This window comes from Hoplias malabaricus, chromosome 10 (genome assembly GCF_029633855.1).
Source record: "Hoplias malabaricus isolate fHopMal1 chromosome 10, fHopMal1.hap1, whole genome shotgun sequence".
Taxonomy (NCBI): domain Eukaryota; kingdom Metazoa; phylum Chordata; class Actinopteri; order Characiformes; family Erythrinidae; genus Hoplias; species Hoplias malabaricus.
The window spans coordinates 3608425-3636145 of NC_089809.1; the positions used below are offsets into that span (position 1 = coordinate 3608425).

A 27721-nucleotide genomic window follows, 5' to 3' on the forward strand; every position below is an offset into this window, starting at 1 on the left:
TTGTCAGTGTGTGTGTGACTGGGTGAATGTGTGAAATTGCCCATACGTGTTTGAGTGTGTGTGTGTGTGTGTGTGTGTGTGTGTGTGTGTGTGTGTGTGTGTGTGTGTGTGCTTTCCATTATAAAGCAGTAGCCATGATCCTGTGGCTTGAAAGATTCTGAACAGCAGGAGCCACACATATTTGGAGTGGGGTAAAAGGTCATTAATTGTGATCATGAAATTAAGATTAGAGTGGTGGGTTTTTTGGGAGGGTGGGGGGTAGGGTGGGGTTGCATTCTTCAGAGGGTCACTTGACAGACACACACACACACATATACACACACACACACACACCACAGGGCCAGACCCAGGCTAATCCAGAGCAGGGTATTACGGGATTTTTAATTCATGAAGCCACTCTTAAAAAGAAAAGAGTGGAGGATTAATACCTCACATGTTCAAACGATGGAGAAGAAGGGATGGGACCAGGTCACATGATCTCTTTTTTGGTTTTCTATTGGACAACAAACATCTCACCATTCAAATGTCCACATTTCTAACTCAAAGACTCAGCACATGACCGAAGGAGAAGATTTTATGAATGAATGTTGGCTTCTCGGGCAGCTACTAGCTGAGTGTGCAACAATGTCCAGATGTGTGAGTGTGTGTGTGACTGGGTTGGTGTGTAAAATTGTCCACAGTTGTGAGGGACTGGGTGAGTGTGTTAAATAGGTGAAATAGGCCACAGTTGTCAGTGTGGGTGACTGAGTGAGTGTGTGAAATAGCCCACAGGTGTGAGTGTGTGTCTCTGGGTGAGTGTGTGAAATTGCCCATACGTGTGAGAGTGTGTGTGACTGGGTGAGTGTGTGAAATTGCCCATACGTGTGAGAGTGTGTGTGACTGGGTGAGTGTGTGAAATTGCCCATACGTGTGAGAGTGTGTGTGACTGGGTGAGTGTGTGAAATTGCCCATACATGTGAGAATGTGTGTGACTGGGTGAATGTGTGAAAGTGTCCACAGTTGTCAGTGTGTGTGACTGGGTGAGTGTGTGAAATTGCCCATACATGTGAGAGTGTGTGTGACTGGGTGAGTGTGTGAAATTGTCCACAGATGTCAGTGTGTGTGACTGGGTGAATGTGTGAAAGTGTCCACAGTTGTCCGTGTGTGTGACTGGGTGAGTGTGTGAAAGTGTCCACAATTGTCAGTGTGTGTGACTGGGTGAGTGTGTGAAAGTGTCCACAGTTGTCAGTGTGTGTGAATGGGTGAATTTGTGAAAGTGTCCACAGTTGTCAGTGTGTGTGACTGGGTGAGAGTGTGAAATTGTCCACAGTTGTCAGTGTGTGACTGGGTGAATGTGTGAAATTGTCCACAGTTGTCAGTGTGTGTGACTGGGTGAGTGTGTGAAATTGTCCACAGTTGTCAGTGTGTGTGAAGGGGTGAGTGTGTGAAAGTGTCCACAGTTGTCAGTGTGTGTGACTGGGTGAATGTGTGAAATTGTCCACAGTTGTCAGTGTGTGTGACTGGGTGAATGTGTGAAATTGTCCACAGTTGTCAGTGTGTGTGACTGGGTGATTGTGTGAAAGTGTCCACAGTTGTCAGTGTGTGTGACTGGGTGAATGTGTGAAAGTGTCCACAGTTGTCAGTGTGTGTGACTGGGTGAGTGTGTGAAAGTGTCCACAGTTGTCAGTGTGTGTGACTGGGTGAATGTGTGAAATTGTCCACAGTTGTCAGTGTGTGTGACTGGGTGAGTGTGTGAAAGTGTCCACAGTTGTCAGTGTGTGTGACTGGGTGAATGTGTGAAATTGTCCACAGTTGTCAGTGTGTGTGACTGGGTGAGTGTGTGAAATTGTCCACAGTTGTCAGTGTGTGTGACTGGGTGAGTGTGTGAAAGTGTCCACAGTTGTCAGTGTGTGTGACTGGGTGAATGTGTGAAATTGTCCACAGATGTCAGTGTGTGACTGGGTGAATGTGTGAAATTGTCCACAGTTGTCAGTGTGTGTGACTGGGTGAGTGTGTGAAAGTGTCCACAGTTGTCAGTGTGTGTGACTGGGTGAGTGTGTGAAAGTGTCCACAGTTGTCAGTGTGTGTGTGACTGGGTGAATGTGTGAAATTGTCCACAGTTGTCAGTGTGTGTGACTGGGTGAGTGTGTGAAAGTGTCCACAGTTGTCAGTGTGTGTGACTGGGTGAATGTGTGAAAGTGTCCACAGTTGTCAGTGTGTGTGTGACTGGGTGAATGTGTGAAATTGCCCATACGTATGAGAGTGTGTGTGACTGGGTAAGTGTGTGAAAGTGTCCACAGTTGTCAGTGTGTGTGACTGGGTGAATGTGTGAAATTGTCCACAGATGTCAGTGTGTGACTGGGTGAATGTGTGAAATTGTCCACAGTTGTCAGTGTGTGTGACTGGGTGAGTGTGTGAAAGTGTCCACAGTTGTCAGTGTGTGTGACTGGGTGAATGTGTGAAATTGTCCACAGTTGTCAGTGTGTGTGAGTGTGTGAAAGTGTCCACAGTTGTCAGTGTGTGTGTGACTGGGTGAATGTGTGAAATTGTCCACAGTTGTCAGTGTGTGTGACTGGGTGAGTGTGTGAAAGTGTCCACAGTTATCAGTGTGTGTGACTGGGTGAATGTGTGAAATTGTCCACAGTTGTCAGTGTGTGTGACTGGGTGAGTGTGTGAAAGTATCCACAGTTGTCAGTGTGTGTGTGACTGGGTGAATGTGTGAAATTGCCCATACGTGTGAGAGTGTGTGTGACTGGGTGAGTGTGTGAAAGTGTCCACAGTTGTCAGTGTGTGTAACTGGGTGAATGTGTGAAATTGTCCACAGTTGTCAGTGTGTGTGACTGGGTGAGTGTGTGAAAGTGTCCACAGTTGTCAGTGTGTGTGACTGGGTGAGTGTGTGAAAGTATCCACAGTTGTCAGTGTGTGTGTGACTGGGTGAATGTGTGAAATTGCCCATACGTGTGAGAGTGTGTGTGACTGGGTGAGTGTGTGAAAGTGTCCACAGTTGTCAGTGTGTGTAACTGGGTGAATGTGTGAAATTGTCCACAGTTGTCAGTGTGTGTGACTGGGTGAGTGTGTGAAAGTGTCCACAGTTGTCAGTGTGTGTGACTGGGTGAGTGTGTGAAAGTATCCACAGTTGTCAGTGTGTGTGTGACTGGGTGAATGTGTGAAATTGCCCATACGTGTGAGAGTGTGTGTGACTGGGTGAGTGTGTGAAAGTGTCCACAGTTGTCAGTGTGTGTAACTGGGTGAATGTGTGAAATTGTCCACAGTTGTCAGTGTGTGTGACTGGGTGAGTGTGTGAAAGTGTCCACAGTTGTCAGTGTGTGTGACTGGGTGAGTGTGTGAAAGTATCCACAGTTGTCAGTGAGTGTGTGACTGGGTGAATGTGTGAAATTGCCCATACGTGTGAGAGTGTGTGTGACTGGGTGAGTGTGTGAAAGTGTCCACAGTTGTCAGTGTGTGTAACTGGGTGAATGTGTGAAATTGTCCACAGTTGTCAGTGTGTGTGACTGGGTGAGTGTGTGAAAGTGTCCACAGTTGTCAGTGTGTGTGACTGGGTGAGTGTGTGAAAGTATCCACAGTTGTCAGTGTGTGTGTGACTGGGTGAATGTGTGAAATTGCCCATACGTGTGAGAGTGTGTGTGACTGGGTGAGTGTGTGAAAGTGTCCACAGTTGTCAGTGTGTGTGACTGGGTGAATGTGTGAAATTGTCCACAGTTGTCAGTGTGTGTGACTGGGTGAGTGTGTGAAAGTGTCCACAGTTGTCAGTGTGTGTGACTGGGTGAGTGTGTGAAAGTATCCACAGTTGTCAGTGTGTGTGTGACTGGGTGAATGTGTGAAATTGCCCATACGTGTGAGAGTGTGTGTGACTGGGTGAGTGTGTGAAAGTGTCCACAGTTGTCAGTGTGTGTAACTGGGTGAATGTGTGAAATTGTCCACAGTTGTCAGTGTGTGTGACTGGGTGAGTGTGTGAAAGTGTCCACAGTTGTCAGTGTGTGTGACTGGGTGAGTGTGTGAAAGTATCCACAGTTGTCAGTGTGTGTGTGACTGGGTGAATGTGTGAAATTGCCCATACGTGTTTGAGTGTGTGTGTGTGTGTGTGTGTGTGTGTGTGTGTGTGTGTGTGTGTGTGTGTGTGTGCTTTCCATTATAAAGCAGTAGCCATGATCCTGTGGCTTGAAAGATTCTGAACAGCAGGAGCCACACATATTTGGAGTGGGGTAAAAGGTCATTAATTGTGATCATGAAATTAAGATTAGAGTGGTGGGTTTTTTGGGAGGGTGGGGGGTAGGGTGGGGTTGCATTCTTCAGAGGGTCACTTGACAGACACACACACACACATATACACACACACACACACACCACAGGGCCAGACCCAGGCTAATCCAGAGCAGGGTATTACGGGATTTTTAATTCATGAAGCCACTCTTAAAAAGAAAAGAGTGGAGGATTAATACCTCACATGTTCAAACGATGGAGAAGAAGGGATGGGACCAGGTCACATGATCTCTTTTTTGGTTTTCTATTGGACAACAAACATCTCACCATTCAAATGTCCACATTTCTAACTCAAAGACTCAGCACATGACCGAAGGAGAAGATTTTATGAATGAATGTTGGCTTCTCGGGCAGCTACTAGCTGAGTGTGCAACAATGTCCAGATGTGTGAGTGTGTGTGTGACTGGGTTGGTGTGTAAAATTGTCCACAGTTGTGAGGGACTGGGTGAGTGTGTTAAATAGGTGAAATAGGCCACAGTTGTCAGTGTGGGTGACTGAGTGAGTGTGTGAAATAGCCCACAGGTGTGAGTGTGTGTCTCTGGGTGAGTGTGTGAAATTGCCCATACGTGTGAGAGTGTGTGTGACTGGGTGAGTGTGTGAAATTGCCCATACGTGTGAGAGTGTGTGTGACTGGGTGAGTGTGTGAAATTGCCCATACGTGTGAGAGTGTGTGTGACTGGGTGAGTGTGTGAAATTGCCCATACATGTGAGAATGTGTGTGACTGGGTGAATGTGTGAAAGTGTCCACAGTTGTCAGTGTGTGTGACTGGGTGAGTGTGTGAAATTGCCCATACATGTGAGAGTGTGTGTGACTGGGTGAGTGTGTGAAATTGTCCACAGATGTCAGTGTGTGTGACTGGGTGAATGTGTGAAAGTGTCCACAGTTGTCCGTGTGTGTGACTGGGTGAGTGTGTGAAAGTGTCCACAATTGTCAGTGTGTGTGACTGGGTGAGTGTGTGAAAGTGTCCACAGTTGTCAGTGTGTGTGAATGGGTGAATTTGTGAAAGTGTCCACAGTTGTCAGTGTGTGTGACTGGGTGAGAGTGTGAAATTGTCCACAGTTGTCAGTGTGTGACTGGGTGAATGTGTGAAATTGTCCACAGTTGTCAGTGTGTGTGACTGGGTGAGTGTGTGAAATTGTCCACAGTTGTCAGTGTGTGTGAAGGGGTGAGTGTGTGAAAGTGTCCACAGTTGTCAGTGTGTGTGACTGGGTGAATGTGTGAAATTGTCCACAGTTGTCAGTGTGTGTGACTGGGTGAATGTGTGAAATTGTCCACAGTTGTCAGTGTGTGTGACTGGGTGATTGTGTGAAAGTGTCCACAGTTGTCAGTGTGTGTGACTGGGTGAATGTGTGAAAGTGTCCACAGTTGTCAGTGTGTGTGACTGGGTGAGTGTGTGAAAGTGTCCACAGTTGTCAGTGTGTGTGACTGGGTGAATGTGTGAAATTGTCCACAGTTGTCAGTGTGTGTGACTGGGTGAGTGTGTGAAAGTGTCCACAGTTGTCAGTGTGTGTGACTGGGTGAATGTGTGAAATTGTCCACAGTTGTCAGTGTGTGTGACTGGGTGAGTGTGTGAAATTGTCCACAGTTGTCAGTGTGTGTGACTGGGTGAGTGTGTGAAAGTGTCCACAGTTGTCAGTGTGTGTGACTGGGTGAATGTGTGAAATTGTCCACAGATGTCAGTGTGTGACTGGGTGAATGTGTGAAATTGTCCACAGTTGTCAGTGTGTGTGACTGGGTGAGTGTGTGAAAGTGTCCACAGTTGTCAGTGTGTGTGACTGGGTGAGTGTGTGAAAGTGTCCACAGTTGTCAGTGTGTGTGTGACTGGGTGAATGTGTGAAATTGTCCACAGTTGTCAGTGTGTGTGACTGGGTGAGTGTGTGAAAGTGTCCACAGTTGTCAGTGTGTGTGACTGGGTGAATGTGTGAAAGTGTCCACAGTTGTCAGTGTGTGTGTGACTGGGTGAATGTGTGAAATTGCCCATACGTATGAGAGTGTGTGTGACTGGGTAAGTGTGTGAAAGTGTCCACAGTTGTCAGTGTGTGTGACTGGGTGAATGTGTGAAATTGTCCACAGATGTCAGTGTGTGACTGGGTGAATGTGTGAAATTGTCCACAGTTGTCAGTGTGTGTGACTGGGTGAGTGTGTGAAAGTGTCCACAGTTGTCAGTGTGTGTGACTGGGTGAATGTGTGAAATTGTCCACAGTTGTCAGTGTGTGTGAGTGTGTGAAAGTGTCCACAGTTGTCAGTGTGTGTGTGACTGGGTGAATGTGTGAAATTGTCCACAGTTGTCAGTGTGTGTGACTGGGTGAGTGTGTGAAAGTGTCCACAGTTATCAGTGTGTGTGACTGGGTGAATGTGTGAAATTGTCCACAGTTGTCAGTGTGTGTGACTGGGTGAGTGTGTGAAAGTATCCACAGTTGTCAGTGTGTGTGTGACTGGGTGAATGTGTGAAATTGCCCATACGTGTGAGAGTGTGTGTGACTGGGTGAGTGTGTGAAAGTGTCCACAGTTGTCAGTGTGTGTAACTGGGTGAATGTGTGAAATAGTCCACAGTTGTCAGTGTGTGTGACTGAGTGAGTGTGAGATTGTCCACAGTTGTCAGTGTGTGACTGGGTGAATGTTTGAAATTGTCCACAGATGTCAGTGTGTGTGACTGGGTGAATGTGTAAAATTGTCCACAGTTGTCAGTGTGTGTGACTGGGTGAATGTGTGAAATTGTCCACAGTTGTCAGTGTGTGACTGGGTGAATGTGTGAAAGTGTCCACAGTTGTCAGTGTGTGTGACTGGGAGAGTGTGTGAAATTGTCCACAGTTGTCAGTGTGTGTGACTGGGTGAATGTGTGAAAGTGTCCACAGTTGTCAGTGTGTGTGACTGGGTGAGTGTGTGAAAGTGTCCACAGTTGTCAGTGTGTGTGACGGGGTGAGTGTGTACTGATTCCAGGTAATCTCTTTATTCACCACAACACTGATTCTGATGAAGCAGTTATGGAAGATGAATGAATGAACAATGAAAAAAATATGTAATATCAAACCACACAAACCATACAAAGTTTAAATATATTTTCAAAGATTTTATTCATCTTTTCATACAGAGCCTCTATAAACCAACGAGAACAGTGGGGCTGAGTTCAGCAGGTTTTACATTTCCTGAGAGTGTGCATCGGTGGAGTAAATACAGTTTAACAGAGTATATGACGTTCTTGACTGCAGAATCACTCTTCTTTCTCATACGTCCTCACCGCCACCACATCGTCCATAGTACAGGTCTACACATGAGAAAACAATCACTACATTAATATTTACATGGGTTTTGTTTGCATCACTTTGTAGTGTGTAGTGCAACTCACTCACATAGCATTTGAAACGACTTGGTGACTGTTTTGGTGTGGCTAGGCTATTGCCAGGGTATCCCAGGTGATTGCCAGGGTGTTGCTAGAACATACCCAGGGTATCCCAGGTGATTGCTAGGGTGTTGCTAGAACATACCCAGGGTATCCCAGGTGATTGCTAGGGTGTTGCTAGAACATACCCAGGATATCCCAGGTGATAGCTAGAGTGTTGCTAGAACATACCCAGGGTATCCCAGGTGATTGCTAGGGTGTTGCTAGAACATACCCAGGGTATCCCAGGTGATTGCTAGGGTGTTGCTAGAACATACCCAGGGTATCCCAGGTGATTGCTAGGGTGTTGCTAGAACATACCCAGGGTATCCCAGGTGATTGCTAGGGTGTTGCTAGAACATACCCAGGGAATCCCAGGTGATTGCTAGGGTGTTGCTAGAACATACCCAGGGTATCTCAGGTGATTGCTAGGGTGTTGCTAGAACATACCCAGGGTATCCCAGGTAATTGTTAGGGTATTGCTAGAACATACCCAGGGTATCCCAGGTGATTCCTAGGGTGTTGCTAGAACATACCCAGGGTATCCCAGGTGATTGCTAGGGTGTTGCTAGAACATACCCAGGGTATCCCAGGTGATTCCTAGGGTGTTGCTAGAACATACCCAGGGTATCCCAGGTGATTGCTAGGGTGTTGCTAGAACATACCCAGGGTATCCCAGGTGATTCCTAGGGTGTTGCTAGAACATACCCAGGGTATCCCAGGTGATTGCTAGGGTGTTGCTAGAACATACCCAGGGTATCTCAGGTGATTGCTAGGGTGTTGCTAGAACATACCCAGGGTATCCCAGGTGATTGTTAGGGTATTCCTAGAACATACCCAGGGTATCCCAGGTGATTCCTAGGGTGTTGCTAGAACATACCCAGGGTATCCCAGGTGATTGCTAGGGTGTTTCTAGAACATACCCAGGGTATCCCAGGTGATTGCTAGGGTGTTGCTAGAACATACCCAGGGTATCCCAGGTGATTCCTAGGGTGTTGCTAGAACATACCCAGGGTATCCCAGGTGATTGCTAGGGTGTTGCTAGAACATACCCAGGGAATCCCAGGTGATTGCTAGGGTGTTGCTAGAACATACCCAGGGTATCCCAGGTGATTGCTAGGGTGTTGCTAGAACATACACAGGGTATCCCAGGTGATTGCTAGGGTGTTGCTAGAACATACCCAGGGTATCCCAGGTGATTCCTAGGGTGTTGCTAGAACATACCCAGCGTATCCCAGGTGATTGCTAGGGTGTTGCTAGAACATACCCAGGGTATCCCAGGTGATTGCTAGGGTGTTGCTAGAACATACCCAGGGTATCCCAGGTGATTGCTAGGGTGTTGCTAGAACATACCCAGGGTATCCCTGGTGGTTGCTAATTTGTCTTGTTAAATGGCTCTCTAGAAATTTCTTCTTGCTCCGTGAATTAATTGAATATTTTGTGATAAATATAGCAATAAATACTGAGCAAAATTGATGGGAATAAAACAATTCAAAAGAACTGATTGATTTGATATGATTGAACAAATATACACCAAAATTACCAGTATCAGTTTCCCATCTTGAATCTCTCTCACAATTGTTGTGCTCTTTCCCTCCCACGACTGTGTCTGAACTAGTTTAGCATCCACCAGCTTCATAACAGTCTGAAATCAACAAAAAATACATGTTTAAATACAGATTTTAATTACATTTTCATTTAAACATCCATTTACACATTTCTCATACAAAACTGTAACATTTTGTCGGCTACTACTAAGTAGTTTGTTCCACTCGTGCTGCCGTTAACAGCCTCTGCTTTTCTGGAAAGGCTTTTTATGCTGGACATTAGAACATTGCTGCCAGGATTTGATGACATTCAGCCACAAATGCAGGTACTGGTGTAGGTTCTGAATAACGCCAACGTATCCAAGCTCCACCCGATGGACCTCCATCACTTCAGAGAACACAGTTCCACTACATACCTCACTCTTTGCATCAGGCATGGGACAGTGTGCTCCAAAAGTATTTGGACACTTGCAGATGGGATGTTTAGCTACTTTCACCTCAGTAACTCGTTCTTATGATGTGCTATAAAAAGAATGAATTCCCACTCTACTTTGGCCTGACGGTCATCTGCGGTGATTTCATCAAATTCTTCGTCTAGCCTGAACTTGATTTCCACGGTTTTGAAGGTGGTGATTGACTTCATGGAGGTGAGGCCCTGGTCATCCACGCTGAAGATCAGACTCGGTTTGGCCATGTTCGCGATCTGTCTGGATGCAAAGCCGATACCTGTGACACCGCATGAAGTAAGTTTAATCAGCAGATTACGGCCAGAGTCACAAGAGTAGCATTAGCACAGGCTTTTAGCCACAAAAGGGTCAAATCTGCCCAGATTCACTTAGTTTGTACACGACTTTCTTCTGAAATGAAGAGTATTATTTGAGATTTACTCTCCTGCCATTTACTGGAGTTACCGCCCTATACATCTCTGGCATGTAGTGGACCAATGCTTGTGAGAGTTTGATGGCAGCAAGGGGAGCAGACATGAGGTCAGGTGCTGATGCTGGATTAGTTCTGCATCACAAATCCTCCCAAAGGTATTGGATGGAGCTCCATCACTCCAGAGATTAAAATCCACAGTTCTAAAAGCTGTGGGGCATTAGGCGCCTGTGGGAGACTCTCGGAATTGAACACGTTGACACAAACCAGCACATTTTATTGTCTACACAGGTTTTTGTGGAGGCAATTCCCAGCCATGCCTGTTCCTAAAGGTGCTGACTTCAGGCTGTCCAGAAACTTTTGAATATCGTAAAAACATGTATCTCTTAAACCAGGAAAAACCTACTTAACTTTCTATGGAGGTCAGTTTTAAAAAAATAATTCCCCACGTAATTTTGGCCCATTTGTATTGATCCAGTGTGAAGGACAGCTGCTGTATTCAAACGATGTAGTGTTTTTAATTGGACAGTGACTATATGTAGTGTACGTCCACGTTTTCTCCTCAAAACTTAATCATAATAGAAGTCGCTTATTATTTATTCACAGTTGCCCAGTTCTGTACATTCAAAAACTGTTTAAAGTACTGCCACAATGACATGACTAACATAAATAGGACTCTTAATAGCTTACATTAAACATAGCATTCGCCCCTAGACTTTCATTATTACACATTCATTTAGAGTTGTGTCGTTTGTCATTTCCTCTGTTCAAGGAAATATGCTGCAATTATTGTTTGTTTCTGTTGATTGCACAATACAGATACAGCAGATATCTCTAAAATGAATATTGTATGAGTTGCCTATAAGGCATCTGCCCATTGGCTTCTATTATAATGAGGGAATGGTTGAATGTTTTATTGTTTTGGTAATTTTCTATGTTCAGTGTTGTATTGATTGTGGTAATTGGTTGTATACGTCATATACAGGCAGATAGATCTTAGAGTTCGCTGTCAAAGCATCTGCCCACTGACTTTCATTAGAAGTGCCTTCAGAGTAATGGGTTACAGGTCATTTTCTAAAAAACATTGTTTTGTAAAAAGACTGAAGAGGAAATCTTACCCACTGCCTTCATGTACTCATCGAAGTTATCGCTGGCTGTAAGTTTCCACTTGCCCATGAACTTCTCCATATTTGTACCACTCTCAGTGTTTCAACACACTCACTGTAACGGTCTAAAATCCCTCTAAAGGCTATCCGGACTCTCAAAGTTGTGCCAGTTAATATTTAAGGATTTTAAGAGCAGTGGGTGTGTCTTAATCAGGCTGACCAATCACAGCAGGAGGACGGATTTTACTGAAGTAGGATTTTTAAGAAGGTGAAAAAAAAAATTAATGGGATCAGGAAGGACTTTAAATCACACCATGTTATGTAAGAGGGCAAAAAAAAAAAAAAGATAAAGCATTATTAATGTGGTATTATATGCATTATGAATTACTGTATGGTTGCGAATGGGTGGTACAGCATGGTATTTTGCGGTTTATGAGAATACACTGTACATAAAGCATTATTTTTGACTGGTTTATGAATATCTGAAGTCTGACTTGAAAGGTTCTCTGCTTCACAAACCTACTCCAGCTGATTATCATGCACTTCATTCATTATCATGTGTGTTGCACTGGTACGAGTGGATCAGACACAGCAGTGATGCGGGAGTTTTTAAACATTCTGTCTACTCACCGTCCACTCTTAGACACACCTACCTCGTTTGTCTACCTTGTAGAGATGTTAGCTCATCTGTTGCTGTATAGTTTGTGTTGGTCAGTCCAGCAATGACACTGCAGTGTTTAAAAACTCCAGCAGCAATGCCGTGCCTGATCCACTTGTTGCCAGAATGCTAATATGCTACTGTTGCTAGCCAGATTAATGACCATTTTTAGAGAAAGATGGAGTGCAATTCTGTGTTTTCCCTGGCTATTTCTGGTCAGAAGTATATGTATATACTGAGAAAACCTAGCTTACACTTGCACAGAAACTTAACTAGGTCCACCATAGCAGTGCTAAATCTGCCATTTCCTTCTGACGAGTGCTGCTTACCATGCTAACACACAGGTTTATGGGAAAGGATACATATACACTGCCTTTAAAACTAGCCAAACTGAGGAACCTCAGCAGGCAGACTTTTATATAAACACTGCCTCAGTCAACAGCATTTATGATATTTCAAACCCAGCTACTCTGGGCATTGGAACTTGTGGGGAACAAACTGAAAATGCTAATGTAGCTGAAACACAGAATCCGTGTTTTCTGTGGACTGGAGCTGAACCACTGTGAGACATACTCTTGGTTCATTTAACACTTAAATAACTTTACAATTAAAAGTAACATTTCCTTTCTGTCACAGAGAAATCCATTGTAGACCCAGACGTCCTTATATGGGCATGAAGTTGATTACAGTGAACTCAGTGCCCTGAGGCTGATAAATGCTTGTTAGAGCAGATTGTAAATCCCAGATCGGAAACTTCCTCTCATTAATAATGTAGAACATAAAACATATACATCCACCTCTGAAAGAGCAGCCCTTTAACGATGTTCAGAGCTAATGACACTTAATATTTAATGACGTGACAAACATATGTGGTGCTGGTGGGGGGTTTTATGACTAGCGGCAAATTGATTCTTGTAATTCTCCAACATAGATTTGCATATTGCTGCTGTTTGAGCATAAGTTTTGTTACTCTTTAGTTAACTACATCATTTGAACACATCAGCTGACCTTCACACTGTTTGAAAATGTAATGATAAATGGACCAATAGAAATGCTCTAGACCTACTTGGAATTTAATATTTTATCCTTGTGTCTTTGTATTAGTCATTTCTTATTTTTGGATCTAGTTTGAAAATAGTTTGCTAGTTCCAGTTCAGGGTCACGGTGGGTCCAGAGCCTACCTGGAATCATTGGGCAAAAGGCAGGAATACACCCTGGAGGGGGCGCCAGTCGTTCAAAGGCCACACACACACACACACACACACTCACTCACACCTACGGACACTTTTGAGTTGCCAATCCACTTACCAATGTGTGTTTTTGGGCTGTGGTAGGAAACCCACGCAGACACAGGGAGAACACACCACACTCCTCACAGACAGTCACCCGGAGGAAACCCACGCAGACACAGGGAGAACACACCACACTCCTCACAGACAGTCACCCGGAGGAAACCCACGCAGACACAGGGAGAACAGACCACACTCCTCACAGACAGTCACCCAGAGGAAACCCACTCAGACACAGAGAACACACCACACTCCTCACAGACAGTCACCCAGAGGAAACCCACTCAGACACAGGGAGAACACACCACACTCCTCACAGACAGTCAACCGGAGGAAACCCACGCAGACACAGGGAGAACACACCACACTCCTCACAGTCAGTCACCCGGAGGAAACCCACGCAGACACAGAGAGAACACACCACACTCCTCACAGACAGTCACCCGGAGGAAACCCACGCAGACACAGGGAGAACTCACCACACTCCTCACAGACAGTCACCCGGAGGAAACCCACGCAGACACAGGGAGAACTCACCACACTCCTCACAGACAGTCACCTGGAGCGGGACTCGAACCCACAACCTCCAGGTCCCAGGAACTGTCTGACTGTGACACTACCTTAATAACCTTAAGGTCACCTCCTTGTTTCTTTATATATATATATATATATATATATATAGGTTTATACATAGAGAGAGAGCATTTTTAAACATTTTACTGTATCTAAATATGCATAAGTAAAAATTAGTCTGTATAACCATAGCTACGTGATGTTTAATTTGTGGACGTCTTTCGTATATCTAAACGCGTGCATTGTTATTTCATTCAGAGGCTGCCGACTGCATGTTTTATCTTCATGCTTGTGGCGCCAACTATTGGCCAAAAGTGGAAATGCAGTGGTTTACATTCATACCCAAAGAACGTCAGCATTTTTAAATGTATTTTTATTTTATTCACCAAATTCTGCACACAGAGAAATGAGGGCAAACACGGTTTTTCGGAGAGGAAAATGGAGGAGATGCATTTATTTTTTACAGAGAAAATACGGATTATTAAAAATGAAATATAGGAAATAATTCTATGCATATACCCTTCTTGCATGTTACTTTAGAGAGAGAGAAAGAGAGAGAGAGGGTGGTCACAAAAACTTGGCCATCTTTAACATGGACAAACACACACACACACACACACACACACACAGGGAATATCAGTTGATCCTCAAATAGATGAAGTTTGGATAAAAACATTCGACTGAAGGAGTTGATTTTTACAGAAACCTGCCTCTGACGTTTGAGGAAAGGAACATACAGTACATACTAATATTAACCAGAACTATATTTCATAACAATCCATTTCTGTTTCACTAATTATGACTTTATTATGAAAATCCCAATAGTGAGGAAATGCCATGGTAATGAGATGCATTCTAATTATTGTGAAATGCCAAGTCTTAATTGTGACATAGAATCACATTACTACGAGATACGAAGTCATAATTATGAGATAATAACACTCATAACTGAGATTCAATTGTGATATTATTATTATTATTAGGAGGTGCTAGGTCTAACTATGGAAAGCTTTCTCTTGATTACGACTCACTGTCTAAACAGATTTGTTTTTCCAGTGGCATTAACAGGCTTCCGTAATTTACAGACATCATCAAGTCAAGGGCAATTGGGATAAACATTGGGATACATGTTTTTATCATTCAGAGAGAAAGAAAGGGCAAAGACGGGGACGGGCTGGGGGTTCCAGCAATGTTTTCTAATGGAAGATATTAATGCATTTGTACTGAAAACAAAGAAAATATTACTGGAAATATCTCTGGTTCCATCAGTTTAAAAAAAGTAGTCTGTTGTGTGTGAACAGTTTTGACCACAGTTGTTCCTATCCCTCCTTTCTCCCCCTCATTGCTCACTAGCAGCTCAACACAGAGGCACAACCTTTCACACACAGACAGTTAGGATGCTGTTGTCCGGGAAATAGCATAGAATAGACCTATGTAAGCATGAACCACCCGTTATATTTCAACTAATACTTGATTTAATGTTGGTAAACTGTGACCGATGCTATGTAATGATTACAGCGTGTAGAAGCGTAAATACTGTGTGTTTACTTTCATGTGCATTTGTGTCGTTTGCTCGTTCTTCACATTGACATAGAAACTCGCTTAACACTGCGAGCTGTAAACTGCTTTTCACAACATCTTTCCAGAAGTTTCTGACCCAATATACAAACAAAAATTAATATAAAGAAAGAAATATATATATAAAAAAAACAGGTTATTAAATAGTTCCATGAAAATTTGTTACAACTCATATATATTTGTCTCAATCAAAATGACCAGTCGAGAGAGGCAGTGAGACAGAGAGAGAGAGAGAGAATATGTATTTACAAATCAACCTGTGAAATGGAGCAAGACTTTTTGAAACGGTAGGATTTACAAGACAGCATTGAGCTTGTGTTTGTGTGTGTGTGTGTGTGTGCGTGTGTGTGTGTGTAACTGCAGGATGATGATGAGGGTTTTGAGGGATTGGTGAAGTGATGAAGAGTTTAGCTCCTTCACTCTGTCACTTCTCTCATCTCTTTGTTCCGGCGAACCTCAGCGGCATGTCGCTCCTAAACACACAAAAAAGGGTAAAAAATTGTCATTACAGTGATTCACAGTAGCACCCCCTTGTGGAGCAGTCCCTAAATAGTGTCTCTTGTGGCGTGTGATTATGTGAGTGAGTGAGTAATTAGCAAATTCCACAAGGTGCAATACACAGACTTAATTCGATACTCAAAATGACATAGTCTGATTTCTATGGGCTCTGGATTTATATTTGGATTGGTCAGCCGCAGTGATCCTGCTGGATGTCCATTGTATTTTACCAATGTGTAGATCATATCATTACTGTCAGAAACCGAAAAACATTACATCTCTAAACGTTAACTTCACAGCATTATAAACTTTGAATGGAACTTAATGGAAGCAGATCTATTTCTACATCCATTTACTATGAAATGTGGACAAAATATGGAAAGCCATCAGGATACAAATAGCAGACAGGAGGTTCTGTTAGATCTTATATTGATTTAGATTGTCCATATTTATTTGGTCTCATGGCTGTATTAGTCGGATTTACATTGCATATTATTTAGATTGCACATACAGACACTTTAAATCAGTATCTTCTATATTTTTGAACCTTCTTGCACTACATATCATTGCACTATTCTTTTCCCCTGCATCTATAGTTTCCTATATATTTATATTTTATATACTACTGAATTTTATGCTGTACCCATGTCTAGGGAGAGACATCTATCTATCTCTCTATCTATCTCTCCATCTATCTATCTATCTCTCTATCTATCTTATTAGGGTTTTAGAGCTGACCTTCTCCTGTAGGCGCTCCATCATGGCAGCGATGTGAGCTCTGCGGTTCTCGTTGATCTGCTCCATCTTCAGACACAACTTCTCCTCTGCAATCTTGCTGAAGTTATTGTTCTCCTCCAGAGCCTTCAGCAGAACATCTCGCTCATGCTCACGCTTCTCAGCGAGAGCCTTCAGGACCTGAGCCTCCTGACTCTGAGAACCACACACACAACGCATGGAGCGTTAGCAGAAACATACTCAAATGTATAAACAAAAGCCCTAACGTTTAATTGCAAAAAAAAAAATAGTACATTTTAAACGAGCGGTTTTGCTATTTCTAGAAACAAACTTATTATTTAAATATTAATGTATGAATGTATGATAATTCACAGCAAACAGAAATGGGAGCTATGTTTCCATGAAATATAACTGAACATGTGGTTAAAAACATTACATCAGATAACTACGCAACAACCAGATTACTTCGTCCACTCACTTTCCTGCGGTCCTCAGCTGCCTCCAGTTTTTTCTGGATGTCCTCCAGAGAGACGTCCCTCTTTTTTGGGGGGGAGATGATGCTGTGGGTGGCGTCTGAGACCGGTGAGGGTGGCTTAAGGATCACCTCAAATGCCTGACCTGACCCTCGAGTGTTAATGGGCTTCACCACCATAACTACACAATGACAACAGCAGACAATAATCACTCGGTAGTTACGAGAAACGTTATCGGATGTTTATACAGAGAATATGAGCTATTATTACGTGAATCTTCAAAAGACTAAAGCAGAATTCTTATTCCGCAGTGTGTTTAGCTTTTCTTTTATCTAATCTTCCATTCCACCTTTAATGGTGCAGCAGTTACATAGTGGCTGTTTTAAAAAGGCATTAATGTGGGTCCACACATACAAGATGGTGGCAACAGGACATCAACTGTGGCACAGTCATATATTAGTGCACTATATAGTGATTCAGATTTTCCAGTGTAGGGAATAGTGAACAGGTCACGGTTTGGGATACAGCTAAAGTTCCAGCACACAGCTTCATTAGAGGACTGTCCTAATGGGACCCTGTCCTTATCAAGATGCACCTTAGCCTTTGAGAATTAGCCTGTGGCTTCTCATTGACCAGATACTGATTTGAATTTACTTCAGTTTAGGGAAACTGATTTTCCAAAGTGGAATTTACCATTCCATTAAGCAACTAAAATAGTCCACCTTAAGTGGAAACTGACAAAGCTTATTTTCTTGATGTAATGTGAAAAGCGGTGTGGACATTGGAGGAATGTGAACTTAATGCTAGTAGATGACAGTTGACACAAAACCGTGTTGTGACTCACAGTCTTTGTTGGTTTCCAGGTTTTTATGGAGTCTGGGGTTAAAGCAGGAGCAGATAAGTGAAAACACAGAGAGCTCCTTCATCTTCTCTTTGTAAGCTGAGGGAAATAAATAAATAAAACTCGTTAATCACACAGTAAACTACTCGCTGTTATAGCATTTTACCAGAGGGGGCGACAGTCGCTCACAGCTCCGCTTCTTCAGCAGGAAATAGTCTAGACGTTACTATAGGTTACAAGAGGTTAAGGATTTTAAAATAAGGGTTTTGTCTCATATGTTTGACCTACAAGGGTCGACAAACTTTACCTGAACTGGTTACACAACTTTATAATATGAATAAACAAGAGGATATCAATGTATTATATGATTACAGAATGTGATTCTGGGAATGTCAGTTGTTATCTTTTGCTTGTCTCTAGAGTACAAACAACACCCATAAATGTCTCATAAATGAAAAAAATAATTTTGGAAGGGTTCCCAGTGTCAAAGGCCTCAATAAGGAAAGAAACAAACACTACAAATTGTAAAAGTTATTGATTTTAAAAACTTCATTTTTTATTTGTGTGATTAATATATTTTCTAATACAAAAACAAAATATCTGCCACACTATACGTTCAAAAATGGTATTAAGCTGGTATTAAGGCCATTATAACATTATTAAAATACAGTACAACCTTCTTAGGAAATGTTACCTACAGCTTTATTAAATATTTAAGAGAGATTAATGAGGGTATTTCCTTCTTTCCACATTTTACGGATTACATTCACATCCTTAAAAACTGCTACACGTTTTTACATCCGCAACCCACTCTTATTTTGTAATTTTATGCTTCTATTTTGCCTTTTGTCTCTGAATATTATCAAGCAGCTTTATGATTTTTGTTCTTAGTTTTTTTATTTTATTTAATGAAAAATGCTAAAGGCTTTTGCTTTTGAATATCTTTCAGTTCCATGAAGTGTCCCATTTTTCAGTAATGATCATTTATTTCTTATTAAATGTTCTTGAGAGTGAGGCTGTAATCTATCAAAAGAAATAACAATTGCTTCTACAATTCTCTACAATAGTTAATATAACTTGTATTTTCATTGTACATTAGAAACTAGTTATATTCAAAATACTGTATTAGCTCCACTTCTCAGACGAATATGTTTTCAGTTGTAGGTCATTTCTTTCCGTTCTTTATTTTTTAACCTTTTTTTTATTTAATTCAAGTGCACATCTACATTCAAATAAACAGCACACACTTGAAAGATGAGCATGCCACTGGTGTCCAGATGTAGACAGTGTGCACGTGATTCTCAGAAGAAAAAATGAAAATTCCGGAACAATATCAAATATAAAATCTTGATTTTCTTTAAACAAATGAAAAATGAGATCCTAAAATGCCTTTTTCGTTGTTACAAGGTTAACAGAGCTTTAAATAAAAGAACAAGGGTCTGCTGGGCCATAAAAAAGTCACACCCAGTTAAACCAAACATCTCCAAATATTAAACCAATGGCTAGTTCTTTCAGAGATAATATATTTTATTTGCGATTAATTACGTGTTTGTGTTTTGTTTGAATGCTAACGATGCGTTAATAACATTTGGATTATTTTCCATCAAACAAAAAATGAGCTTGCTTATAATGCATCATATTTAGGCCTGACATTGAAAGGGACTGCATTGCTGCTTAAAATGAGCCGCATTCGATGCATAAATGTATATTTTCAGCATTAAATCATCTCAAAACTAAGTATAATCCAGTTTAAATCACTCCAGACGTACGATAAAATTCATCAACACTGAGGCATTAAACCCCAATGAACTCACACAATGACAATCAGAGAAGAAACACGTTTATGCCAAATATGCTCCAAAAATATACAATAATCCAAGGTTTATTTACAAGGATAAGCGAAATGAATCCAAATAAAGAGCCGTAGTATGTTAATAAAGGCTAGATTTTGAGAATCCCTTTGCTTTGGGGGGTCTTGGGTGGGGTCTGTCTGCATTATGCTTTGCCACTGGCAGCTGCGCCATAACAAATGCTTTTTGGCTTTAAAAACCTTTTTACAAACAACGTTTCTGCAATTAATATAAGCATTTATGCAATATTTGCACTACGGATATTTTAATTAATCCTAGGTAAAACAAAGCACTTCTGCTTATTTTGAGACATATATACATAGAAATAGTAATAAAATATTGATTAATTTAAGAACTAAGAAATAAATAAGATGGATGCATTATGATTTTAAATGCAAGCTCAACTAATCTAGATTAATTTCCCATCAACAACACTGACAAAAATGATAATAATAAAAATATAAATATGAAACAGAAGGAAACAAGAGTCACTCACCTGTAGCAATTTTCTCCATGTTTATCGTTATTGTCTTTTTGTTAATTTAATGCTTGAATTAAATTGTTATTTCTTATTAAATGCTTTTTTAAGAGCAAGAGATGCTTAAGGCACTGAATGAGCAGCACAATGCGAGAAACGGAGGGGTGAGAGAGGATCAGTTTATAGAGGAGAGCGAGAGGACACTACCCTGCGCCCTGATTGGTCCGCAGCCTCCCCCATGCCGCGCTGATTGGCTGCCATTGTCGCCATTAACCAATCCCAGCGGAGAAGGCGGGACTTGCTCGAAAACGGGTATGGAGTCTGAGAGAAAACGGGTAGGAAAACAAGCAACGCGATGCGCTGTCGCCGCCTCGGTGACGCGTTGCTGATGTAGCACACACAGCTCGCAGCTGATTGGTTAGTGCACCGGTTGCTGAGGGCGTTACCATGGTTATATGCAAATGTGGACAAGCCAAGCCGGCATTCAACTGAAATGTTTGCTGCCGTCCCTGAGCCACGCCCGAGAAACCAGCTTCTTTTTAAATTTTAAGTATTTTTTTAATCACACAAATCACAAACTAGGGCAGTGAAATATAATGTGTGTCAGAATCTGTCTCCCAAAAGCTCCGTGTCCGAAATGGCTCCCTATTCACTATTCCCAATATTATTCACTATATAGTGTATTATTAAAGGAAACTGAATTCAGGAGGTTTCGGTGAACGATTTCAGACACTACCTCGTGCAGGTTTCTACCAAACAATGGTAATGGTACAGTTGAGTTGTACACTAGTTTTTGCAGTGCATTGTGGGATTGTTTGAGTGCACAGTAAATAGTCCACTGTGTGTTCAGACACTATTTCAAAAATGGCGGAACCCCAATATAGTGCACTATATAGAGAGTAGGGCACAGTTTGGGCAAAAGGCAAGATCAGAAAGCACAGAACTTGAATGAACATGAATGAAAGCAATGAAAACAGATTAAACCAATAAAAATGTATTTATTTATGTATTTCATACTAATAAAACAACTACATTACTCACATGAATATATTTCATACTCAAGATGGCACCATTATGACACTCCATTTAAAACAGTCATTTTGGTCACTCACAATAAAGTGAAAAAAAAAATCATATTGCAATATTCCACATTCACAATCATCTTATTTTTATCATAAATTATTAATTTGTGTTTTTTATTAAGTCATGCTGATATAGCACACGAATAAATAAATTAAACTTTTAAAACAGTGAGCTTTAAATAAATATTTCACCAAATTTAAAGTCCCTTTTAATTTAATCTAAAAATGTATTTAATTTTCATTTTTAATGACCTCTCCTGTTTTAATATTTTGTGTTTAATTCTGGTTTTATTAATAGTTTGAGGAATAAGAGCTGAGCCAAAATCGTAAAATCAAGAGTGGAGAAATAAGAGAACAGAGCAAAAACTGTCAAAATAAGCGTGGAGAAATAAGAGAAATTAGTAAACATGCTCAGGTGCTCATTGAGGAGTGGTTCAATGATTTGAAGGAAAAGGCACAAGAGGCATCACAGCTAGTCTTCAACGTTCTGAAGCTCTCTCACATCTTACTGTTGTGTTCACTTCAGTGGCTTCCAATAGCTGCTTGCATCCGGCTTAAAACCCTGCTGCTCATCTAAAAAGCCAAGAATGGACCAGCCCCCCTCTACAACACTTGAAACACTGTGTTTCAACAGCTATGAACTTTAAAGGCTAAGCACCACTTAATGGACCTCCATGAATATTTCACATTATTGTAGTTACTGACAGATATAAGTATGAATTAAAATGAAAATAGCAGCTTAATTTGCTTTAAAACTGACAATTTTATTAAACTGACGGAAAAACCCGAGCTCGCTACGGAAATTCTCGAACGCGACCGTGACGTCACTGGTGGACAACAGCTGAACAACGCCGCGGTAAAACACCGTTATGACTGACTGTTATGACAGTATCTAGCTAAATAACCAACATTATTCATGACAATAGCCTAGCAATAAGCTAAACTCAAATGTAGAGGTACCGTTATTCTTGTAAATGTGATCGAAGTCGAACTCGAATTCATCCGACACTATAAACCTCCGTAATGCAGCTACGTAGCCGAGTATAATCTGAGCCACCGAGTTTAGCGAGTCAAGCTAACGTTAACTAACACCAACTAAAACAGGCGAAGTGAGTGTCCTTACCCTGTTTACCTCCATGTTACAGAGGCTCTTGAACACCTTTCGTTGGTGTCCTTACATGCCCATATTGTTGGAAAAGCGCCAGTGAAATGAGCTACAGATAACGGAGTGAGCGGAGGGTCCTTTCCAAAGTGTCCGTTTAAAGTGGACAAATTTAGTCCATTTTCTGGATATTTTGGGATCTTTGGGCCATTTGTTCACAGATGTCCCACTGTACATTGAATGATTGCAGCCAAAAACAACACACCTTTTCGTCATTTTGCATTAAATTAAGTGCAGCTTCTAGAGTTGTTGTCCACCATCTACGTCACAGGCAAGACGCCTATTAGAGTTTCCCAACACCGTTGGGGGGGGGGGGGAGACCAAAGATCTTTTAAACCTTATTCCTTCAATTAGTAAGAAATAACATGTTTTCTGACTCTCAATAAACACAAGTTAGGAACTCAAACTCCACTGTATTTATTTGTTTGACTCTTTCATAGAGCTGCTGCTTAGCCTTCAAGTACAGCTCAGCATGGACAACCAGAGGGTGGAACAAACACCCACTGGTCTTTTTTGTCTAAACAGTCACTCACTGTCTTCAAACACAGAATGAAGACACATTTGTCTGTGCATTATTTGAATGACCATTAATCTTGCACTTATTGAAACACCTTGAATTGTGCTGAAAGGTCTTGCATTGCTCTATTGCGATTCCCCAGCCATAAGTTAAATGCATAAAACCTGTAAGTCACTTAGAAGCTCAATTGACACAACAGTAATCACCACAGGAAAAAACAAAACATTTAAAGTAATGGGGGGGGGGGGGGGGGGGATCTACACATGACAATGTTCTACACAGATTAAGGGTCAGATACAGTGAAAGGGGTGACTTTTTATCATTTGACGAATCATTTAATTCTCAGTGAATAAAACATTTGGACATCACTTAATATCAGTAAAAAAGCAATAAAAATAATAATGATACAGATTTGACAGCGTATAAATGATTTTAAAAAGTGTAATACAAAGAAAAAGTGCAATGAATAAACAATAAACTACATTCAAGCGCTTGTGTAAGCAGTGATACTTGAGCTGCGGAGATAATTGAGCTGGGGAGTGTAAATATAAAACCAAGTATAAAATATACCCAAAAACAGAAGCTTTGGTTTGACTTCCATCCCACAATCTCTAAAATAAAAGAGGACATTTACTTTTTCTTGAAGAGGTTGAGCTTCTTTTTGATGTAGTGACCCACCAGAATCTGTGGCCGCTGCTGGTAGCCGTGGAGCACCTCATGAGGACTTGTGAGCTGATCTCCTTTCTGACGGTCCAGAAGAGTCACACACACAACAGCAGCTGGAAAAACACAGGACTAACGTCAGCTTTTGTGGCCAAATGTTTGTGGACAAGAGCTTATCCACCATTTCTTCTGCTATGGAGGGTATTGAGTGTATGGTTGGTCGTGTTTGCTACAGAACCAGCTGTATTCATCCATGAGGGTTTTACCCTAGATATTGATATATTTCTGTGACAGTAGCTTAGCATTCAGCATGAGCCTCTACCTCGAAGATTACTGAGTTTACACATTGCAGCAAAAACGGAAGACTCCATCTCGATGTTGCGAACTCCAGCAGCGTAGGCACTGGCCAAATATTTTTGTTTGTCCTCTTCAGTGTAGGAACAAAACGCTCCGTCCAAACGAGCCTGGCCTGAAACAAAAACACAGAAAACATTGTGTAAATTGTCTGTAACTGTTTCATCCTATTCAAGGTCACGGTAGGTCCCCAGCGTACGTGGAATCAGTAATACACCTACTCTGAATCACTAGGTATCACACACTCAAAGTCACTCACACCTATGGACACGTTTGATTCGCCAATCCACCTACCAGCATGTGTTTTTGGATTGTGGGAGGAAATCAGAACTCCCTCATTGAAACCCATGCAGAGTGTGGTGTGTTCTCTCTGTGTCTGCGTGGGTTTCCTCCGGGTGATTGTCTGTGAGGAGTGTGGTGTGTTCTCCCTGTGTCTGTGTGTGTTTCCTCCGGGTGCTCCCGGTGCTCACAGTTCAAAAACACGCGTTGGTAGGTGGATTGGCGACTCAAAAAGTGTCCGTAGGTGTGAGTGTGTGAGTGAATGTGTGTTGCCCTGTGAAGGACTGGCGCCCCCTCCAGGGTGTATTCCTGCCTTGCGCCCAATGATTCCAGGTAGGCTCTGGACCCACCATGACCCTGAACTGGATAAGGGTTACAGATAATGAATGAATGAATGAATGCCTAATTTAAGTGATTACATTTCAGCATTTTGAATTTTCACCCATATGAGTTTTTGTGTTGTGAATTTAATAATAATACCTTCATAGAAGTCCAGTGTGCACATGGTGTTCGCAATTACAGTCTCGAATTCAGCGAGTTCTTTTCCACACTGGAGAAGCTCTTCTGCTAACTCTGCATCCAGTTCAGTGCTCCTCACCACAGATTTACCTAGAACCACCTGCTCCAGTCGCGGGAGAAACGTGGCATCTACAGACTGCTTGGTTACCACCACTGTCCCTGGCTGCAGACCTGAGACAAAGGAAATTTAAGAATCAAATATTACCAAATAATATAACTGCAATTATAGATAGATAGATAGATAGATAGACAGACAGATAGACAAACAGACAGACAGACATACTGTAGAGTATTTTCAGACAGGGTTCCTTCAACAGCTGTATAAGCAAAATATTTCTAAAGAGACCTTAGAGGTCAGAGCAGCTCAGACTTCTTCCATCTTCAGAAGGAGTTTGTTTACACAGCTCTGTCCAAAGCTCTCTATTTCTGGAATTCTGTCCAAATCATTTATTTTATTACCACTACAGCAGCTGCTCCCTGGAATATTCTTTTAAAAAAGCTTTTATAAACTATACAGGGGGTCCTCGATTTACGACGTTGATCCGTTCCTACGTTGCGTCGTAAACCAATTTTTGGTGTAAGTCGGAACATACGTACGTACTGTACGTAAATAACATACTGTAAGCACTTATCCTAACACCTATCCTCCTCGGTCCCGAGCCGCGTAACCGTGTATTCTTCCGCCGCGCCGCACACACCACACACGAAGCTCACGTTACGACGTTTACGACACAAAACCACTTAAGTCCAAACAAGGCTTTATACGGTAAATGGGAGATGTGTCGTAACCACAAAACATCGTAACTCGGGACTGACGTAACCCGAGGACCTCCTGTATATTTATTTTCACTACTGAGAAAAACAATTACTTTTTTCATCATCTTCCCAACTTCCAAGATTGTTTATTATTGTTATTATTATTTGTGTAAGTTGTATTATAAGGGTGTTAAAGTTGTAGAAGTTGTATAAATAGGTTTTAAAAGTAGTAAGAAATGTACCTAATCCCCCTGAAGTCCCGATGCGCACCACAGTGACGTTGGAACAGCGAGAATGGTACAGCAGTTTGATAAGTTCGTGTAACATTATAGAGATAGAGGGTATGCCCATACCATGCTAAAACACACACACACACACACACACACATTAAACATACATCTGTTAAACTCACACACACACACACATTGGAAACACAACAACCAGTGTTATTCTCAGATTTCCATGCAGTTATTCATTAAAAAAACTGTTACTGAGGTTATAAATTAGGAGTTAAACATTACTATTAAGGTGTTATAAAATGCATTGTGATGTGTACACCTCCAAAATGGTAAATTAATTGCAAATGGGGAAAAAATCTTAACGTTTAAAAAGGAGTTGATGGATGGAGATTGGTTTCAAATCTCTTTACATTTGTTTTTTTGGGAAAACATGCAAATCGTCGCTGTCGAAGTCCTACGTTTTATCTCCTGTCGTTTTTCAGCGGTCCTTTGTATTAGACATTTGTCATAAGTACACCAATATAAATGGACCAAAAATATTATTTCCCTTTTCATAAAAAGTCGGAGATTCCAGATTCTGACTAAACAACAACTGATATTATCTATATTTTAGTGTTGTGCCTGCACTAAGAAAAATACCTAAATGCCAATGAATATCCAAATATTTATCTTCATCTTCAAACGTATCATCTTATCGCCTGCCCCCGATTTATTTCCCCAGTTTAATATTGACGTTATTGACTTACACTGACAGACAGCACTGGTCCTATTTTGTACATGGCGTATCGATCAGTTCCCTCACAGATGTTTGGGTACTCTGCTTCAGGATTGGCTAAGCCCAGCTCTCCTGCGATGTACTCAATAAACGACTTCATCCTCCATGGACTTCCCCCAACACACACAAACTGGGACACAATGTAGAAATACACATCCTTTATGATGAAATAACCAATGTTGCCCGTGTAATTACAACACTACCATCCCGGCCCTTTACAGTAAAGGTGTACAAAGACATTCAAAGCAGTTTAGATCTGTGGATAACCAAGATATTTTCAGCTCAACACCCTTAGAGGAGAACATTATTATTAAGTATTATGAAGGTAAAAGGCCTTTTATGACCCTTTGGGCAAAACAAAGAAATTCACATATTTTATATATAAAATATATACTGTAAAACATACTTTGACGTCCCCAAACATGGCTGGTAAATCGTGAGAGGCTGTTCCCAGATTGAAATGATAAAGAATGTCTTCTTTCATGGACTCCAAATGAGGATTGTTAACATATATGGACCTACACACAAGAACAGAGAGGAGGAGAATGGGAGGAAGCAGAAATATAAAAAAGAAAAACAATGTCTACTGTTTAAAAGCTAATTTAAGTCTTGACTCAAGTTACTTTTTTATTCCTTGTACGTTTTTCAGGTAAACATTAATTTATTTTCCAGTATGAAGCATTTTACCCTTCACAGTTTTCTCCATTCTTCTCGGTCCTATTTGAATCCATTTTTCTTCTCGTTCTGACAAGATAAATCAATGTAGATTATCTTACATCAGTCGTTTATAATGTATTTTATGTTTGTTACTATATTCCACTCTTCTCCATTACGTTCCACCTTAAGTGGTAGTGCAGTACTGTGCTGGACCATTTAAGGTGGAACGGAAAGGTCTAAAAAAAAAAAAAACCTAATTAAAAACCACCTCAGTTTTATACTGTATAATAAACAGCAGGATAAAACAAAGTTGTGAATATATTTACCTCGGCGTAAAGTGGTCTTTTGTTATGTTTAAATTTGATTCTCTCCTCCGCAGCTTCCTGTTTCTGCGGTGTTCCTGAGTCTGGGAGTCCGCTGCACTCGCCCGGCCGTGGAATTGGATATGAATCGATTCTTTTGAATCAGCTTATTTTGAACGATCCGATTGAACCGATTCGAACACGATTCGACGTTTACTGACTTGTCGTTTCAAAAAAAAAAAATTATTAATACAATAAAATCTTACATAAAACG

At 41.4% G+C, this 27721-nt stretch overlaps 3 protein-coding genes across 3 annotated transcripts; all 3 read right to left on the reverse strand.

The window, feature by feature from the left end:
* Positions 1–7359: 7359 nt before the first annotated feature.
* On the reverse strand, positions 7360–11313 carry fabp4b (fatty acid binding protein 4b). Its single transcript, XM_066682671.1, has 4 exons — positions 11182–11313; positions 9738–9913; positions 9184–9285; positions 7360–7526 (listed from the first exon to the last, which is right to left on the reverse strand). Exons 1-4 carry the CDS (start codon positions 11249–11251, stop codon positions 7473–7475), a joined length of 402 nt encoding a protein of 133 aa, XP_066538768.1. The 5' UTR covers positions 11252–11313; the 3' UTR covers positions 7360–7472.
* A 2741-nt stretch (positions 11314–14054) lies between these two features.
* On the reverse strand, positions 14055–20296 carry stmn2a (stathmin 2a). Its single transcript, XM_066682866.1, has 5 exons — positions 20161–20296; positions 17818–17913; positions 16979–17154; positions 16504–16695; positions 14055–15740 (listed from the first exon to the last, which is right to left on the reverse strand). Exons 1-5 carry the CDS (start codon positions 20177–20179, stop codon positions 15684–15686), a joined length of 540 nt encoding a protein of 179 aa, XP_066538963.1. The 5' UTR covers positions 20180–20296; the 3' UTR covers positions 14055–15683.
* A 2272-nt stretch (positions 20297–22568) lies between these two features.
* On the reverse strand, positions 22569–27569 carry upp1 (uridine phosphorylase 1). The gene is made up of 8 exons (XM_066683547.1): positions 27472–27569; positions 27176–27232; positions 26895–27006; positions 26460–26618; positions 25717–25831; positions 24680–24889; positions 23889–24035; positions 22569–23682 (listed from the first exon to the last, which is right to left on the reverse strand). The coding sequence occupies exons 2-8, from the start codon at positions 27217–27219 to the stop codon at positions 23534–23536; spliced, it is 936 nt and encodes a 311-aa protein (XP_066539644.1). The 5' UTR covers positions 27220–27232; positions 27472–27569; the 3' UTR covers positions 22569–23533.
* Positions 27570–27721: the final 152 nt, after the last annotated feature.

Coding starts and splice junctions, on each gene's coding strand:
- stmn2a (XM_066682866.1), bottom strand. Junction 17,155..17,817: donor CCTGGAAACCAACAAAGACT/GTGAGTCACAAC, acceptor GTCATTGTGTAG/TTATGGTGGTGAAGCCCATT. Junction 15,741..16,503: donor TGGAGCGCCTACAGGAGAAG/GTCAGCTCTAAA, acceptor TTGTGTGTTTAG/GAGCGACATGCCGCTGAGGT.
- upp1 (XM_066683547.1), bottom strand. CDS start 27,219: ATGGATTCAAATAGGACCGAGAAGAATGGAGAAAACTGTGAAGG. Junction 27,007..27,175: donor AATGGAGAAAACTGTGAAGG/GTAAAATGCTTC, acceptor TCTTGTGTGTAG/GTCCATATATGTTAACAATC. Junction 26,619..26,894: donor CCATGTTTGGGGACGTCAAA/GTATGTTTTACA, acceptor ATTGTGTCCCAG/TTTGTGTGTGTTGGGGGAAG.
- fabp4b (XM_066682671.1), bottom strand. CDS start 11,251: ATGGAGAAGTTCATGGGCAAGTGGAAACTTACAGCCAGCGATAACTTC. Junction 9,914..11,181: donor TGAGTACATGAAGGCAGTGG/GTAAGATTTCCT, acceptor GCGGTGTCACAG/GTATCGGCTTTGCATCCAGA. Junction 9,286..9,737: donor CAGATGACCGTCAGGCCAAA/GTAGAGTGGGAA, acceptor TGTTGATTTCAG/ACTGTTATGAAGCTGGTGGA.